Source organism: Seriola dumerili, unplaced genomic scaffold, assembly GCF_002260705.1.
Source record: "Seriola dumerili isolate Sdu_G_001 unplaced genomic scaffold, Sdu_1.0 BDQW01000091.1, whole genome shotgun sequence".
Taxonomy (NCBI): domain Eukaryota; kingdom Metazoa; phylum Chordata; class Actinopteri; order Carangiformes; family Carangidae; genus Seriola; species Seriola dumerili.
The window spans coordinates 2,590,344-2,609,619 of record NW_019174346.1 but is presented as its reverse complement, the minus strand read 5'-3'; the positions used below and the strand labels follow the sequence as shown (position 1 = coordinate 2,609,619).

Here is a 19,276-nt window from a genome sequence, read left to right as displayed (position 1 = left end):
TACTACATTTATTGATTGGATCATTTCCACAGGACTTCAAGGACAGTGAGCTTCACTAATCATATAAATGGTGCTACCAAAAATATTGCTGAATGAAAAAGGAATTACTGTAAGACCACAGCGACGCACTTTGAGACAACAAAGACGTAAAAACATTAGAAAGTACATATGCTTTCCCGTGATTCAACAAATCCTATACATCACTTAAAACCAAACATACAGTACAAGTATATCAAAATAGACACAAATATATTATTATAAAACACGTTTCAAACTGCATCCCATTTGGACATATACAATTTCTTATCAAAATAATGTCTTGTTATTCAACACATATAATCTACAAATTCCTCCCCATGTTTGCTGTGCAGTTTTGTCAGAAATCTCCATTAAGGCAACAATAGGACAGCACCACGGATGCAACCACTAGAGTTACAGGTAGGTCGTATCAAAGGCCACAAACACCCTGCTAAAGATGTTACAAATATATTTTCAGAGGAAGACAAACAACTACAGTTTTGGGTCAAAAGTTGCAGGTTATGATCCTCAACGGCCTTCCTGAGCAGCAGTAGGAAACTTGTATAATGATTTATAAGCCTTCAATGATCAGGCCTGGCCTTTAATATTATAAAAACTTAGTTGATGTAATGTAAATAGATTTTTAAATAAGAACAGTATTGTAAATACTTACCACAACAATATATCAGTCTTCAGATCAAAGACTTTCACAGTGACTCTTGCAAAGCCTCCACAAATATTCTTTGCATAGTTAATTGATTTTCTGATAGTAAATGCATAAAAAATGAAATCAGTGTGTAAAAGATGGTATCTAGTCATTATGTGAGCAGAGTCTGTTCGGTTTCTAACAGAACAAAGTGCAACATCTATACACAGATTGTTGCTGTGGCTAACATATATTAACGATCGCCATTAGCCTCACAGAGCGGTTTTCATGCTTTTCTGATGGCACTTGCTACCAAGGTTTCTCGCCTGGTGGTTACAAACGCCTGTTGTTTTTCATAATAGGCTGCCTCATTAATAAAAGTGGGATAGACGGTGCCGGAGCCCTGGTAGTGGATGGTCTTTCCGTCAAACGTTTGGAACATAGGGTCACCGGGGTTCAGCGGCTCCCAGTCGCCGTCCTGAAACAACAACAAGCAATGACCACAGGGAGAGTAACTTGAGTGCGATGCTCAAACTAAAATAATATATTCTCACACCAGCCAAAGATGTCTCATTTCCTGTTTCATAACGACTCAAATCTACAGGTTCAGTGGGTCAGATACATGGTTGAGTGAGCGAAGGCTTATATTCACCTGCAGATTGGGGTGCACCATGGCAATGATGTTTCCGTTGGCATCTCTGGGGTAGTCGATCCTCTCTGAGACCCGGAACACCTCCACCGTACAGGGAGGGAACTCCATGCCTGACAACACAGAAAACAACATCTCCAGTGTTCAAACTACCCACGGAAAAGAAGCACAATTATTTTCCAATAACAAGAGAGGCAAAAAACAAAAAGAAGTTTTAAAAAAAGAAATAAGAATCTTAATCCTTGAACAATAACTCTTCAAAAGAAAAACAAGATTAAACCCTCCGAGTGTGTGAAAGAAGTTTATCCCTGCATTAAAAGAAAACTGCTGGTCACGACCAGACCATGTGAATATTAGTCGCATTTATATCCAGATTTTATACAAAAGCTGCAATAATCTGGAGACGATCTCACCCTCATTAAATCTAGTCCATGAGGATAGATACATTCTGTGTGATGATGTGATGAAAAACATGCTCTTCCAAATCATTTGACAATCAACATCTGAGTTTGAAGACTTCAAAGAAAAGAATACACAAGAGACAATGTAGTAAGAATGAATGTCAGTAAATAACACTGAACGAAAGATGGGAACCTAAACGCTCTTATTCATGGCAGAGTGTAATAACACTAAACATTTAAAACACAGAGCTCTCAGGGGAGATTGGGATTTTTTTTATATGTCCTGAAAGGAGCTGAGCTCTGAAATGTGATGAATATCAGCTTTGGTACTGATACAGCTGCTGCTCCACAGAAACAGACTGGAAGAGCATTAACTTAACGATTATGCACATTTCTGCCACCATGCATGTTGGAGATTCAGTGTTCAGAGGGAGAATTTACTGTCACTTTCTCCAAAACTCAGTGTAGAAAGGAACAACACTACATTCCTTCAGTGACAGGGTGCACACAAGAACACACACACACACACACACACACACACACACACACACACACACACACACACACACACACACACACAAAAACGAGTGCAAAGACAGTAACGTGCAGGTAGTATTAGGTTTAACACAATGAATGAATAGTGCTGTCACATATATAAGGATGTGCCTTGTTTCATTGAAAACAATAAAATGTTGTTGTCAAAAATTTGAAAAAAATATTACAGTACGATAGCAGGACGGAGCCATGCGGTGCCAAAGTGACACAGGAAGTGGCGTGGTGAGCTCGGACGTTAAGAAAGTAGATGCTCAACTGAGCTTGTAAAAGTAAAAGCGCGGAGCTGTATTGATATGCAGGAGGCAGCACAGGGTAAAACGGACAAATGTTGTGACAGTCACCACAGTTTTCCCACTGAATGTATATGAAGGTTGTTCTTCAGAGGGAGACATTTTGAGCTGCAACAACGTCTGTTGTTGCTAAATGAGTCGTTTCTTCTTCGCGCTGCTCGGCTTCAGAACGCAGGAACACCGATTCATCACCGTGCCAGAGCATTCATCAGCACCAGTGTGGCCCCACGACAGAAGATTACAACAGCATTGGCAGCCAGACTCTAACGACATGGAAACTGACCAACTCCCAACAAGCAGGCCATTCAACAGCAGGCCAGTCAGGGAAAACCAACAGACTGCAACTCACACTTGGCACACACTGCTTGTTTACGTAAAAAGGGGAAGGAAAAGCTGCTTGCACCTCATCACTGCAAACATCGTTCCCTGCCTTAGGGAGCAGAGCGGAGGCGTGATGAGCCAGATGCAGATAAATTTAGAGATGTGAGTGTGTGTACATCTGGATGAATCAGACGAGCACCCATAGACACAAAATGCTTCTTGTCACAATGACGCGGAAATGCAGGCAGACTGACTGCAAACAACTGATTTTCTTATTACATAACACATTACGAATCATAATATTAGTCATCCATAGGTGAAAATTCTAGAGAAACAAGTTTAATACTTTAAAATTTCATGCAAACTTTAAGAACAACGAGCTTCAGTTTCAACTGCTTTGACATAATCCTGTAGAACCCTACGACTCTGAACGCTACACACTGCTGTACCTGTGGTATGTTACAGTTTCAGGCTTTAAGCTGCTGTGGTGCGTCTGTCCTACCTTCATTAAACAGTTCGATGAAGTCCAGGGCGTGTTTCAGTATCACCCTCATAGCTTCAAAGATGTTGCTCCTCAGTACACCCTGAGGCTGAGGACCCACTTCCAGACCTGCAGTCAGACAACCAGAGGACATATTTACACACGTAAAACTATATTCTACCAACTGAATGCAGGAATCAGGAATGTCTTTAATGTCACATTCTGTGTCCACTGTCCAGGTCCACTGCCCCCCCCCCATCCAGAGTCAGATGGTGATAGGTAGTTGGCTCATTTTATATCATGGACAAATTACTGAATGGGCCCGGCAGCATCTGTATGAAGCGTGGTGAACTCTTCTTGTTGGAAAGGCGATCAAACAAGTACAAAGAGATGCAAGAGGACGGCGAACACACAAAACAATTAACACAAAGATGAAAATTTATAAATAAATGTTTTGTTATAATCTGTGCATGTCTGACAATAGCAGCTATTTGTATTTCTTATTTGTATTTTTGAATATTTAAAATGGTTTATCTGCCATTTGTTCATTAAAGTGAATAACAATGTAACTATTAATAATGTACAGTTCATTATTAATAACAATAATAATAATAATAGACTTTATTTATAGAGCACTTTTCATACAAGAGATGTAGCTCAAAGTGCTTAACAATAAAGAATCAAATAGAACAGTAAAATAAAGGTGAATTGATGGACAATGAAAATCAATAATTCAAAGACAGTAGATGATAAAATATGTAAATGAAAATAAAAACAGAAACAAGTAAGAACAGTGAAATATTAGTGCCAACTTTGGTTGACTCATGGCACATATTCATTCATTTTATAAATGTCCTAGTTGACCCCGACCCCTCCCCCCCCTCAGTCAATTCTAACCCCGCCCCTGCCGGTGTCCCTGGACACGTTTGGCTGGACTTACCCACAGGGTGCTTGGCCACAGAGCGTGAAGTGGAATATTTCAGAAGAGGGTGTTCATTCAGCAGAACAAGACAACTGGCCGGAGCGATGGCTTTCTGTAACACAAGAGCAACAAGAACAAGATCTCAGCGGCAGATTGAAACACACCTTCACACAGTCACATGCTGCACACCAGCCAAAGTGTCTCGGACAGACCGAGCTGTGAGCGACTGCTTCAAGGTTCTGCTCGACAGAACGGAAAATTAAATCTGCAACAGCTCACTTCAGAACAAATATGACACACACTCAATGACAAACACAAACACAGTGACCATGTGCATGAATCAGCTGCATGTCGGTGGACTCTCAGAGCGGCCAATGGGAAACCAGAAAATACATCTTTATTCACACAAGTCATTTTGTGCACCGACTGTGATTTATCAGGAGACTCGCTGCCACCACGGTGGATAAAAACGTCCAACTGTGTTAAAGTTGTAAACGGTTTGAGTCAGATTAGATTTGAAGGATATTTTCCCACTTGATTCTCCACACGGCTGTTCATGAAACAAGTCCAGAAATCCTTCCTGAGAGTTTCTGAACAGAAGAATGATTGTCGACAAAGTCTGTGAGAGAACTCAAAGTTCACTTTGTTATCGAACACGGCGCCAAGAAACGAGTCATTAAACAACTGATGCTCGGTAATAGTACAATAGGTTGGTAAGTGGGTGATTTCTCAAGTCGACCTCCTATCTGTGTGTCTGTGTGTGCAGCACTTTGTGTTTCTAAAAGTTGTGAACACAGTTCTCATGAGCTGTGTTGCTCACAGTAACAAAGAGAGTGTTGCCTTTGGCTCCTCTTTTGTTCCCTGGTGTTTCTCTGCTTCCCTTTGTTTTAAGTTGAAGAGCAAGAAATGGAACAAGAGCCAGAAACAGACTTAGTACAACATATTCAATCTATAATAATACATAAGATAAGAAGATAAGTAATTATACTAATTTATCAAACCAAATATTATGTATGTTTATTGTCATTGAAATAGAGGCTCTTATAATAATGACACCTTTTATGATTGTGCACAAAACAGACCAAAGTTCATCATGAGTTTTGTGGCTAAAAGCAGAAAATGGAGGGCAGCGTGCGTCCCTCTGGCGTGTTTGGATGGTTGATCCTTTAAATGAGCTCGTCCAACACGTAAAGGTGAACAGATCATTCTGTCATTTACACAGGTTAACTCAATCTCTCCAGAGAGACCTCGTTTTAGGAAAACATTGACTCGGACAGAAGCGAGAGGAAACTGGAGACCCAGAGAGCTGTCTTTGATTCTGTGAAGTTGTCCTCAAACTAAAGTGTCTTGACGTCCTGCATACTGTGCTGTGTATAAATTATCTGCAGCAACACATGTTATTTATATTTTCACTGACATCTGGTGATAAATTTCACCTTTCATTTTGTCTATTTTACAAAAGTGACAGCAGGGTCTCAGGACAGCTGGTGTTGCAGGTTGACTGCTGCAGCGCGCGAGTGTGTTTGTGTCGTAACGTTTAACAACTCCTACATCCTCCAGGCTGTCACCTTGATGTAGTTCATCATCTGCAGATTGAAGTGGTCTTTGGAGCTTTCCAGAATCAGAGTGCAGCCCATGTTGGACGTCGTGTTGTGGAGGTCAAAGATCACATCGTAGGCCTCTGGGCTTCCTTTAGGTCCGAATATCCTGTTGATCTCCTGGGCTCTCTGAACCTCGTAGGGCAAGCCATCTCCACCCGGGGCACTGCAGGGCACACGCACACGCACACGCACACGCACACGCACAGCATTAGAAAGCATCTTATCAGACAATTCAGCCGCAGGAAGAATGATGAAGAAAGCTTAGAAGCGTGTTAATGATTTACACAGCGGCGTCTACGTGTCCTACAGGCTCTGTGACACTTTCACTTAACTGTTGAACCACAGTGGAAAAATCTGTGTGAGCAACAACCTCCAAGTTAACACAGTAACTGTGGGGAATGTATGGTTCCTCTTTCTCATGTGAACAACAGGAAAACATTAATAACTGCTAATGACCTGTAGATTATTACCATGGTACAACCTCATTTCTAATGGTAGAAAGTCACAGTAGCCATTAACTCTATGCAGGAAAACCAGGACATTGGCCTCCTTTTGTGAGTGTTAAGAAGAAAATTTAATCTGCTTTCTTCATCCATGCATGTCTGCACAAGGGATCCTTGAGAACTTTGTTTTGTCCCCAGGCTAAACTTGCTTTTTTTTTTTCATTGTCTGCACTATGAGCAGAGAATGAGAGCTGCCCCTTTTTTCTCTTAGCTCTTTCAAAGCAGTTCAAAATAACCACTAGTCCAGGACATTCTCCAAGCTACTGTAGAATAGTACCTCTGCTGCACATATTGTCTCGCCTCCCTCACATCTGCTCTTTAGTCCCCATTTTCAGCAAATATCTGCCATTGTCTGGACATCAGTACACAAGCATAGTGTGAGCTGCAGCTGATGACGTGGACTCCAAAATACTCACTTCAACTGGGAGGACACACAGACACTAAATAAGAGGAAGAGCTGTCTGCCTGTTTAAGTTGAAGAAAAGGACACAGCAGGCTGTTTTTAGAAAGACTCTCCATGTGGTTAATCTTCTTATATGTTGCCTTCACAGAGGCCAAGCAGTTTGTCAGCTTCAGCTGCTGAGAAGATCCATAAAGGTCATTAAACACTTGCACCACGAGGCAGTGACAGAATAACTTCAGCCACGTCATCCAAACTCTCTCAACCATTTCACTCAAATACAGCATTTAAACCCTGTAATAATAACACTACACTGTCACCGTCACTTCTGTTTCTAAAATACTCCATCACTCAAAATTATACTTCAGTAAAAATATAGAACCATTAGAAACACAAGTATTACTCATTATACAGACGACCCCCTCAGGATTATATTATTATGTAACTGGATCATTGTTATTGATGTAATTAGAACTAAATGGTGTAATTGGTCAATGTGGTGCCATTTACAGTTACAGCACAATTTACAGCTTTTATCTTTAATAAGTAAACAAGTAAATAAGTAAATAAGTAAACTGAGTTTTTAGAATCTTAAACTGGAAAGTAACAGGATTATCAATGTTACCAGAGTAAAAAAGGCTAAGATTAAATCTAAATCTATAAATGTTGTGGCACACACACACACACACACACACACACACACACACACACACACACACACACACACACTACAATAACCTTGGGAATGTTAATACAGGGTGATGATTTATGAATAGGGGGAGACTGTGTTGTTATCCAACCACATTAGTAAATAGGCTGTTGTGTGAGTTCATGCGCACTGAATATATGAGCCAGCGTTTGCGTAAGAGCTCATTTCCACTATAGAGCTCACCAAATAGAAGGAATAAAAAAAAAATCGTCTTAGATCATTTGCAGCTCGGTCACGTTCCGCTCACGTTTTTCCTGCTGGCTGACAGTCAGCTGAAGTCCGGGAGGAGGGGACACACTGCTCTGCTGTATTGGCAGAGGGGCGGGGGTGGGGGTAACAAAGAGGGGTGGGGGGTGGGGGGGTATGGCTGATGGTAAACACACACTACCCTACCTGTGATAATAACAGAGGCTGTTTACTGTCTGAATATCTAGACCAAAGTCCTGATTTACGAGATTACCCGCTGCCTGCGGTTCAGCGTGATACGACCTTTCTTTACGTTTCTCTCCCTTCACACCGTGTTGTTTTCTGCTCCATTGTGTAAACCACATGTTGTCCAAACAGGAGACCCTCTGATATTTCCACACACACGGTGTCAAATGTGTCAATAACGTTACATAAATTGTCACGACATTTCCAACATATTTCCACCAGCTGTGACACAGACCACCTGAACGAGACTCCAGCTGGTCACCAGGGCAACAATCCATTTGATATCAATCATTTCATTCCCAAAAACATCAGCCACAATAATAAAATGTAGCTACATAAATAACACTATCCAGTGTGGGTATGCACGTGCGCCCCCCCCCCACCACCCCCACCACCACCACACCACACCACACCACACACGCACACACACACACACGCTAAGACTGAGCTCAAAACCAAAACAGTAAAAGCAAATGAGAGTCTGTTGTTAATGTGAGTCTGTTTTATGGATCCGCTACATGAAAAAGTTTCCATTCAACATATGTGACGGCAGGTACAAACAACAACAACTACAGCGACAACAACAACAACAACAGCAGCAGCTACACCGTGTCCGTGTTTACCTGAGGTTCTCCGGGGTGAAGGCTCGGTTCAGGTCCGTGTCCACATATCTGGTGCACTTCTCCACAGCCTTCGGGTTGGTGATGAAGGGTTTGGTCTCGACCCTCTTCCTCTGTACCTCGGCGCTGTTCTTCATCCACAGGTTCACGAGCGTCACGCCTGACATCTCGTTCCCGTGCGTGCCACCGAAAATAGCGACCCTCGTGGCCTCGCTGAAACACGCGCTGTTGTTGTAGGAGGACATGTCTGGATGGTGGAGACAGGTGTGCAGAGAGCGGGTGGAGACACGCTGGTGTCGGACTGAGGCTTCAGCAGCAGAGGAAAAGTTTTCTCGCTGGAGCTCCACAGACTCTGTTTAAATGCCTGCTGTGGCTGCGCGCTTACGTAACGTGCCCGCTGGCTTGTTGTGGTCAGTCACCGTGCGTAAAATGCGCTGAGTTGTGCACGACATCTCGAGCTGGAGCCCAAACTCTAGTTAACAAGGTTCCTCCCATTGTTTACCTATCACCGTCAAACCCACGCGGATTATTTACTACTCGTTTCCGGCGGAGATCTTCCAAAATAAACTGTATTCAAACATTCTTGCCTTTTTATAGTATTTACAGCTGGTCTACTAAAGCTAGAAATGAGGGGGTACATCACTTCCGGTTATTACCTTCAAAATAAAACGGCGTGCGGTTCTTTTTCCATAATGTCAATTTCTCGGCATGTAAAGCTCCATAATCCTGTGTTGTGCTGCGGTTTAGGAGTATAGCTGTAACAAAACATATCACGATAACCATATTATCATGATATTTACAGAAATGTTTTTTTAAAAATCAATACTATCAGTAAAACTCGTATTAAATTGAGTTTATTGTGTAGTTTGTCTGTTTTGTGGCAAATGAATTAGACTCAGGAGTGCAGAGAGGGTCTGTGATCAGAACAGTACAAAAGTGAACAAAAAGTAAAACTACAAGTAATGGACTGTGAAAAGGAAAAGGCCAAACATCCGAGACCCTGTATAATCATTTGTGTATCATTAACACAATATCAATTATCACAGTTATCATGATTACCAGTATATCACCTACTTAGGACTAAAACAAACTGTCGCTGAAGCATAAATAACAAATAACCAACAATACAACTGTTCCTAGAGGTTGTAGGATTTATTACATTCATGGCGTTCACAGTACAGGAACACAAGTAGAAAAGTCAGATGATGTTAAACCTTGATGCATCTAAATATATAATGTACAATATAAATATAACATTAAGCACATTTGCTTGTCAAAAGTGTACCGTGCCTGTAAGACACAGATCACAAGTTAAACACCAGTTAATAAAAGTGTTTTACCAACAGCAGTGGAACAGCGTCACCTGCTGACCTCACACGTAGTTCTCACCTCAGATGAAGCCTGCGAACAGGTGTGAACAGTTTGAGTGAACAGGTTCCTGCAGCAGTAAAGAAAGCTGAAGTTCCCAAGCACCATTAACTTCTGTTAGCAGCAGTTGGTTTGTACGACAGTGCTATGTCTCATAAATCAACACGGGACTTTTTCCTGACTTTGAATTATCAAATAAAAATGTCTCTCATTTCTAAAAAGGTACAGAAGCACGCTCAAAACAAAACAAGGACCAGGAAAAATTAGTCTGTTCTTACTGAGAGCAACAAAACATTGTTAAAATAATAAAATAAATAAATAAATAAAGCCTTTTCTCTCACATGCCCATTAGTTGTCAGGCTACGTGTTCAGATTGTTGAATTCAAAACATAAAAAACAGATTCAGGTTTTCTCTGAGATTTTGTCCAGAAACAGAGGGATTATAAATGTTTTATATAATTTGATTTATTTACGAACTGTTTTCCTCCTCATACTGTAACACTCCCACTGTTTTTATTCAACTTTCATTTTCGGTAAAAAGTAAAAAGAAAAAGTATCTCTATATTTGATTTTAGCACGTTGTTATTTCTCCAGAGTTCATCTCAACTCCACAAAGGTCGAGAGCCGTGTTGGTACAAATGCTTTGATACAAAACAAAGCGGTTGTGAAAGCCTCACGGCTTCATGGTCAACGTTTTAACTCTCTTAAAAACATCAGCTTCATGTCGTTTGTAGCTGCTGCAGTTGTTTCACGTGTTTCCGTCGTTGGGGAGAATTTCTCTCCACTGGTCAAACTCCCAACAACAAGTTCACACTAATAATCAGAGAAGAATTCTTCACTTGGGTTATGAAGTCTCCTCTTGGCCTTTTTGGGTTTGTTTTTTCTGCTGCAGTCTGAGGAGGACACCTCAGACTGTGACAACACAGGGCTGCTGGACATGAAGCTGGGGACACTTGTCTTATTTCTTTCCTTCTTTTTGGATTTATGTGTCTCTATTTCTACAGATTCAGTTGACAGTTTCCTCTCGAGCAAAACATTATCAGTGGATTTTCCTTTTTTCTTCTTTTTCTTTTCCCTCACATGATTTAATTCTGGATTTCCAGGTGTTTCTGAAGATGGGGAAGCAGGTTCAGCCATGTTCAGTGTTTCCTTGGACGTTTTGTCAGAGGTACCACCATCATGAGACATTTCAGCGCTGTCACCATCTATTTCCTTTGTGACTAAAGCAGAAGTCGAGTGTTTGCCTTTTCTCTTGTGCGAAACTGAGCTACAGTTTTTCAGCGTAGCTTCCTCTGATTCAGCATCGTCAGTGGCAGCTGGTGGACTCTCCTGTGTCTTCTCCTTCTTCTTCTTCTTCTTCTTCAACACCGTGGCCTAATCAGCTGCAGGACATCCCGCTTCAGCTGCACTGTCTAATCTTTCCATGGGGGTCACTGACTCACTTTCATTTCTCCTTCGTTTCTTTTTTCTTTTTACCCCCGTGTTGGTGTTTTCAGGCAAAGCGCTCTCACATGTTTCGTTTGGTTCTTTAACATCCTGCCTGTGACCTTCCTCAACATTCTCCTGCACCATCGACATCTTTCTCTTCCTTTTCTTTTTCCTCACCCCATCATTAGATGTCTCCAAGTTTCCAGCGATTTCTGCTGATTCGGTCTGAAACTCACCAGCGCTGACTCCAGGCCTTTCTGCGTCCCAGACATGAGCAGCTACAGATGTTTGTTCCTCATGCGTTTCAGCCTCTTTTTCCTCTGCATCAGCAGCGAGGAAGGAAGAGGTCCTCTTCTTTTCCTTTTTCCGCACAGACACTGAATCATCGCTTTGTGTCGCAGCATCTTCTGAGACATTTCTGCTAATCATTTCATTCTTTTTCTTAGACCCCAGTTCAGTGTCTTGGTCGTCAGGGCCCTCGTCTGTTTTCTGACAATTTCCTGCATTATTCAATTTTTTGTTTTTGTCAGGGGTGCTAGAAATATCTTCTCCCTCACAGATACTTTCCCTCCTCTTCTTCTTCGTCTTCTTCACTGACTGTCCTGTACTTCCTTCCAAGGTTACATCATTATTCGAGCTCAGATCTGTACCACCGTCTGCTCCGACCTCAGCTTCCTCGTGAGAAGCCAACAGCTGCTTCTTTTTCTGCTTTTTTCTTTTCTTTTCTAATGTTTCTCGAGGAACATCACTATTTTCCTTTTCCTCCAACTGTCTCTCTGACGACAGAGGTCGATCTGAAGTCAGTGCTTCCTCTTCTTCATCTTCCTCCATATTTACAGTCAGCTTTTCTTTTTTCCTTTTTTTCTTTTTCCTCCCCGTCTCTGCATCTTCATTCAGAGGTATTAACTGCTCAACGCCCTCATCATCCTCAACACTTCTTTCCCTCTTTTTCTTCTTCTCTTCCTTGCCGTCATTCACCATGTTACATGTCACTGAAAACAGAGAATCATTCTCCGATCTCACATCAGATTTTAAGTTTCCATCCTCCTCCTCTCTAATGTTATCTGCTGCCTTCTTCTTTTTTCTCTTCTTCTTCATCCGTTTTGAACCAGGACTGAGTCTCTCCTCCTGTCTCGGTATGATATCATCATGTGAGGGATTTTCTTCACTTAGCTGCGTCTCGTCGCTGGTCTGCGGGGCCGGAGGCTCTGCTGGATGATCCTCAGACGGGCTGGGAGTCTCTTCCTCCTCCACATTCACAGAGGCTGCAGCGTGCAGACCCTCAGGCTCTTCATGACTCTGGCCCCTTCCTCCTTCTACACTGTCATCATCTCCCTTTGCTTTTTTCTTGTTCTTTACTCTGGTTTTATCATTATTAGTGTCACTTATAAGGTCTGGGAGACTCTGGAGAAGACTTTGGCTTTCAGGTTCGTCTTCTTCCTGTCCTGTCTCCGACAGACTGTCCGTATGGAAAACATCAGCTGGAGGCTCTGTTACATTTGGACTCGGTTCTCTGCCATTTAGTGTGTATTCCCTCGGACTTCCCCATTCGAGCGCCTCACACATTGTAGCATCACTGTCGCCACACAGCTCTTCCTCACTTTCTTTTTCCTGAGGAAGAATCTCTTTGTTTCCTCCGGTAAGACGAGTCTTTGTCGTTGGCGTTTTGGTGTGGGCTGCAATGCTTCTGTCACATGTCATGTGTTTATCACTCGTCTCTCTCTCCATCAGAACTCTATGAGAAGGATCCCCGTTATCAGAGCTCTCTGTGTCTGAAGATGGTGCTGTAACCCTGGACGTGGACCTTTTCGCTGGTATTTTATGCAACTTTTTCCTTTGTCTATCTTGTGACCTTCCTTCTTGTCGAGCTCTTTGTGAGCTTCTTTGTCGTTTCACCTCGAAGTCTCTCTTCCCTGGAGTGTACCAGGGCTGAGAGCACTTTGATTTTGAAGGTGCAACAAAACATTTCCTCTCCTGTAAGATAACACACACACACACACACACACACACACACACACACACACACACACACACACACACAATAAGTCCACATACAAAAACAGCTTTGAGATCTATTCATTTTTCTTAATTTTAATATAACACTTACCACGACTTTGATGTCCTCACTTTCTGAACTTTCTTCTTCTCTGTAACAAAATAGATGCGTTTTATTACCAATCAATCAATCAATCAATCATTATTTGTACAGAATCTCATATGCAGGTTAGTACAATTCAAAGAGCTTTGCAGGTGACTGCTAAAACAGCTCAGTCCAAACATATGAGATTAATGCACATTAAAAATAAACATGATCAAAATGTGATAAAACTAATGAAATAGATAATAGATCATAAAAAAGATAAAAAGACAAAACAACAAAAAAGTATAAGACAGAGCAAAACATTTCAAAACATAAATACAATAAATAAATAAAGGAAATTCTGAAATAATGGCTGTAAATATAATAAAGAGCCAGGCTGAAGAGGTGGCTTTCAAGTTTAAAGACATCATCACTGAGCTTTGATCAGATCTTTGGTCAGACTGAGACTAAAAGCTGCCTCATCTGTTTTTTCATCGTGATACTTGGAACAATTAAAGGACCAGAGATTCGTCCTGGTTCGACAGCCTGTCAGACAAGACAATGACGTGATTTAAAGACAAGGCCACAAATGAAGACTTTAAAAACTGGTGTGATGTGTTCTCTCCCTCTGGTCCTGGTCAGTAATCAGGCGGCACACTTCCGATTCACGTAGCTGGTTTATAACTCGTCTTGGAGGCAGACAGGAGACAGTCAGGAGAGTTACAATGATCCAGTCTGCTGGATATAGGACCATCCAGGTTCATCACTTTTTTAAAGTTATTTTTTGCCTGTGTGTGTGTGTGTGTGTGTTTCTGGAGTTGTTTATGTTTTGTCTATTTGAATGTGTTTTGAGCTCTCGGGGCCACCGTAGATAAGAGATTCATCAATAGCTAGTGGTGGAGGTGGTGTGGATGGATTTTTCAAACACATAATTATCCCTGGAAATAAACTCACTCTGACAACGGAGGTATGTTCTCCCCGTCCATGTCGACTGTTGGTAAAGATGACTGCACGTCATCTCCTCCCTGGTAGCTCTGCCACAGCTCTCTGACACATCTGAGGAAGCCACCCATCGCATAATTCTGTAAAGAGGAAGATTGATATATATATATATATATATATTATACATATATAATATCTATTGAAGTACTGTTGTCCTTACGTGCAGGGCTGCGCTCTGCCTTGCAGATAACTGAGTGCTCATGGGCTTTGACTTCCTGTCAGTGAGGAAAGGGAAACTGAACTTGGGAGGTCTTATTCTCTTCGCTTGTCTCCTTTTGGCAGCTCTGGATTCTTCGTGGGAGTCGGAGGATGAAGTGTCATCTCCACTTTCTTCTAGATCTCTGGCAGGTGATGAGTCTGACTTCAGATTGTAGCGACACCGTCTCTGTGACCTCACAGCCTCAGGTATTGGTTTCTGAGTGATGAACAGACTGTCTCCTGAATCACTGCAGAGACACAGTTACACGTGCAGGAGGTCAGACTGGAGCGTCCTCATGCTGCTGCAGGAGGAGCAGGAGCATCACCGATCACATATGAGAGGCATCCTTACCTTTCTTCTTCAGCTGGGTCATTAGGTCCTGCATCCTGTCCGCCATGTCCCACCGAAGACTCGAGATACCGCGATATTTTCTCCACATAGTCTGGGGGAGATGTTTCCAGAACAATGTGGCACGACTCCGCTGAAAGAGCTTCAACAATGGCGTCTGTCTGAGTCCATTGTAGAGGTTTATGCACTCCGGTCATTGTGGAGCTCAGCAACAGGTCTTTGGTAGGAAGCCGTAGGAGACTGAATCCTCCTGGTTCCTCCAACGAGGAAGAGACTCGAGACGCGTGTGGTCGGTCTAACTGAAGCTCTGCAGCTGAAACATGATGTTAAAATGAACCAAACACTTTCTTTAATGTCGCGCAGCTGCGCTACAACAAACACATACAACAACACACACCACACGAGTGTTTTCAGCACAACCAGGAAGTGAATATACGTCAGCAACGTGACAATTCATCATATGACCAATCACCAAAGAGGAGGTAAAGTCATACACAGGAACAAGAGTTTCACTCCTTTCTACTTCCGCTTTCGTCTGCACCGATTCCCACAATAAATTCAAGTTGTTAAAAACCAGTGAACGTGACATAAGCGCGTAATTAGAATCAGACAGATGAGGAAGACCGTGAGATGAAAGCTCCAGAATGACCTTTAGTAGAAATTGAAACAATTAGGTTGTTGAAATTAAAATAATACTTAAAATAATTGGACGGTATGAATTTATAAGTTAAATATATAAATTGATATAAATATCACCTATAAGAAATATATAACTTGTTTATATTATACAACTGACTTATTACAATATTACTCATGAACAAAATACATATACTTTGTTTTATCTATGTTTTAACCATTATTATTATTATTATTATTATTATTATTATTAATAAGCATGAACTACTGGACACCTCTATCTATCTATCTATCTATCTATCTATCTATCTATCTATCTATCTATCTATCTATCTATCTATCTATCTATTTTACTGGTAATGCATAGACGAGGAAAAAAAACTATCTAGGACAGGAACTATCTTGCTAGTGTTTACTCTTTGGTTAAACTTTAACCAAACAGTAAATGTGCCCGCTCCAACCATCGACTTTTCCTGCAGTGCTAGCAGTTTACAGGCAGAGTCACCCAGGACAGCAGTAACCTACAGTCATGGCAGACATCAGTAAAACTGTGAGGGTCGAGCTGCACGCCCCAGATCTCGAGGAGCTGCGCGGAGGTAAGAGCTTCAGCTGTGATAAAGATGCTTATAAAAGAGGATGTTCACAAAGGGAGAGTAATCCAGATATTTTGGCTGGTTACAGTATTACAAGCAGGACTGGAGGACAACTTTGCAGAAGTTCAGGTGAGTGTTGTGGAGTGTCCAGATCTCACCAAAGAACCGTTCCAGTTTCCTGTCAAAGGTAAGAGCCCACTCTGCACATTCAATCATATTCCACTGTCTGCACTGTTTCCACATTGTCTCAAACCTGTGCACAGTATTCATCTACATCTCAGAAACCATTCATGCACGCTCGTGAACTTACTTTGCAGATTGTGGAGTGAAACAGAGTCGTGCCAGATTTGTGTTGCGTAATGTTTTTTCTCTTACTGTCACTCACACTAAAGGCCTGTGTGGAAGTCCTCGTATCACTGATGTTGGTGGTGTACCGTACCTGGTTCCCGTGGTTCAAAAGCACAAGGTAGCTTTTTTCTCACCACACTCAGAGCAGTGTGTGAGGATGCTGCATGGTGATAATGTGAAATGAGTCAGAGTAAATGGGATTGTTATATTGGTTTCCCTCTTCCTCCTCCCAGGAATACAACATGAACACTATATCTAAAGAGCTGGAGCTACCGGGAGCTTTCATCCTGGGTGCAGCAGCTGCTCCCTCCAGGATCGTCGGGATGAATGCAGAGGTTGTTCAATACTTAATGTCTCATGCAGATTAAAGCAACATGTTGGCATCAATAAATCGGTGGATTTCCCTTCAGTAAAGTATCATGTTGTCATTGTAAGATTTGAGAACAGTTGTTGTGATGCATGAGCTGATGGAGAAAATACTCTCACCCACAGCTGATGCCTCTGGTCCTGACAGAAGCGGAGGGAAGGCCTGCAGTGAACAGCAGTTACTTCTCCTCCATCAATCCGGCTGATGGTCAGTGTCTCCAGGAAAAATACAGTGACAGATTCTCTGACTGCAACTTTGGGCTGCTGGGAAATCTGTATGCTTGTGAAGGGAAGTCTGGAAAGGTAATTGGTCTTATCTGACCAAACAAGATCTGGAAGCTCTTTGCCTCAGAGAATGAGTGATGGTGCTTTCACCGGCGCTCCTTCAAAAATGCATTGTCATTACTGGCCAATAATGAACTTCCCTGGTTGTTTATGAACTTCAACACAATTATCTGCAAATTAATAACAAAGTTGTTGTGCGTGACCCATGACCACATGTGTGCTCCTAACGTTTGAAAGAATAAACATTAACAAAAGGACGGTGACTATACTAGCTCACTCACTGTGTCCTCGTCACCCATGTCCCTCTCCAGGTCATAGAGGTGCGAGCCAAGAAGAGGACAGGAGGCCACAGTCTGGTGACGGCCCTGAGGAAGACTCTCGAAGGGCGCTACCCTGAGAAGAGCCTGGCTCTGGGAGGCACCTTTGTCATACAGAAAGGGAAAGCTAAAATCCACATCATGGTAAATAAACACGTGAATTTCCCAGAGCGGATAAAGTAAAGTATCTATCTATCTATCTATCTATCTATCTATCTATCTATCTATCTATCTATCTATCTATCGATCTATGTAGTTACTGACAGTTACATGTGTTGATTGATTTTCTGGTGTTGGCTCATCGATAGCCAAGAGAGTTCTCGGTCTGCCCCCTCAACACCAACGATGAGGTCAACAACTGGCTCAAGCACTTTGAGGTCAGCGCTCCGCTCATCTGCCAGTCAGTGCTCGTGTCCAGAGATCCCGTAAGTAAACAAACGGATCTATCAGAGGTGCATTTGCAAAGTGGGCTGTCTTGTAAAGGTTCTGGTCACTTGTTCGCTGTGTGTTCAGGGTTTGGACCTGCGGGTGGAGCACACCCACTGCTTCAGCCACCACGGAGAAGGTGGCCACTACTACATAGACACCACTCCTGACAGTGTGGAGTACTTGGGCTACTTCATGCCGGCAGAGTTTGTCTACCGCATCGACAGGCCCAAAGAGACGCACGGAGTGGGACGAGACTGAAAAACTGAATGAATTCATCAATCATGTTGTCAGCATAGTATCAAATCCATCAAACAGTATGGGATTTATAATAGGTTCTATATATTATAATACCCCACAAGTGATTTCAATTAAACAAATTTATTAGTCAGAATTACTTGTGAAGTTTCCTCTTAAATCACATCTCTCTCAGAGATTTTCTTATAAACACAATCACTGCAGTTCATGAAATAAAAACATCAAAAGTGTTTTGTGTTGTCTTGGCTGTTTGTTCACTGACTGCAGAAGTAAATGGCAACATGTGTTTCCTCTAAATAAATAGTAAATTTGGGACATTGAAATACACAGTTGCCTGCCAACTCCATCTTGATAAAAACATTGTATAAGGCAGACCAAACCAGACAGCTGCAGTAACATCTGTGTTGTCACTGTTTGCACTGGCAGAGAAAACAAAGCATTTTAAGGCCTGATACAGCTGTAGTTGCCCTACACAGGTTTCCTCTTACTTGCATGACCGGGCCTCTTTTTAGGAGGATGGAGGTGTAAACACAATGTGTCTCTGACAGTTGCACTTGTTCTGGTGTGATAGCAGAGGTGGAAGTGGAAACATCTTGCCACTGTCGTCAAGTGTTTGCTCATGGGGGAATGTTGGGCCTTTGTAATAATTTTATAAATTCTTCTGCTCTGATTCAGTGTTACGTGATTAAAATGGGCTCAACATACTGTAGATAACAAAAAACACTGAACTGTGGTGCAGTTATATTAAATATAATTGAGTTAGCAGCAGAAATATAATGACACATTTTGTCATTGTTATGATGAAACTAATTCTGACCTTTTAGATTTTACAGTCATGGTTGGTGAATTATGTCCCAGGATGTAAATTTAAGCAAAACATATACTTTCTTTACATTTTATATATACACTTTATGCACTCAGTTATCAGTTTATTAGGCACACATATTCTTCTACAATAAATCCTCCCTTCAGGAAGGTTATAATGGTCACTTTTTGTTGACTGACTTTCACTGTACTATCAGAATAAAGGCAAAAATGCCCAAAAATATAACTTAAAAAAAAGGAATGGTCACG

At 41.8% G+C, this 19,276-nt stretch overlaps 3 protein-coding genes across 4 annotated transcripts; 1 reads left to right on the top strand and 2 right to left on the bottom strand.

Moving 5' to 3' along the window:
• On the bottom strand, positions 1 to 9,047 carry aspa (aspartoacylase). The gene is made up of 6 exons (XM_022745954.1): positions 8,552 to 9,047; positions 5,852 to 6,047; positions 4,302 to 4,395; positions 3,383 to 3,490; positions 1,317 to 1,426; positions 1 to 1,142 (listed from the first exon to the last, which is right to left on the bottom strand). The coding sequence occupies exons 1-6, from the start codon at positions 8,791 to 8,793 to the stop codon at positions 951 to 953; spliced, it is 942 nt and encodes a 313-aa protein (XP_022601675.1). The 5' UTR covers positions 8,794 to 9,047; the 3' UTR covers positions 1 to 950.
• A 404-nt stretch (positions 9,048 to 9,451) lies between these two features.
• On the bottom strand, positions 9,452 to 14,649 carry LOC111222277 (trichohyalin-like). Of its 2 annotated transcripts, none has more exons than XM_022745952.1 (4): positions 14,587 to 14,649; positions 14,379 to 14,506; positions 13,452 to 13,491; positions 9,452 to 13,318 (listed from the first exon to the last, which is right to left on the bottom strand). In XM_022745952.1, exons 1-4 carry the CDS (start codon positions 14,626 to 14,628, stop codon positions 11,291 to 11,293), a joined length of 2,238 nt encoding a protein of 745 aa, XP_022601673.1. In that variant the 5' UTR covers positions 14,629 to 14,649; the 3' UTR covers positions 9,452 to 11,290. The 2 variants fall into 2 exon arrangements, with proteins under 2 accessions (XP_022601673.1, XP_022601674.1); XM_022745953.1 differs by having other exon boundaries at positions 9,452 to 9,949.
• A 1,394-nt stretch (positions 14,650 to 16,043) lies between these two features.
• Positions 16,044 to 18,423, top strand: cunh11orf54 (chromosome unknown C11orf54 homolog). The gene is made up of 8 exons (XM_022745974.1): positions 16,044 to 16,205; positions 16,291 to 16,389; positions 16,595 to 16,668; positions 16,784 to 16,885; positions 17,043 to 17,219; positions 17,513 to 17,662; positions 17,827 to 17,943; positions 18,032 to 18,423. The coding sequence occupies exons 1-8, from the start codon at positions 16,139 to 16,141 to the stop codon at positions 18,203 to 18,205; spliced, it is 960 nt and encodes a 319-aa protein (XP_022601695.1). The 5' UTR covers positions 16,044 to 16,138; the 3' UTR covers positions 18,206 to 18,423.
• The last annotated feature ends 853 nt before the right edge of the window (positions 18,424 to 19,276 follow it).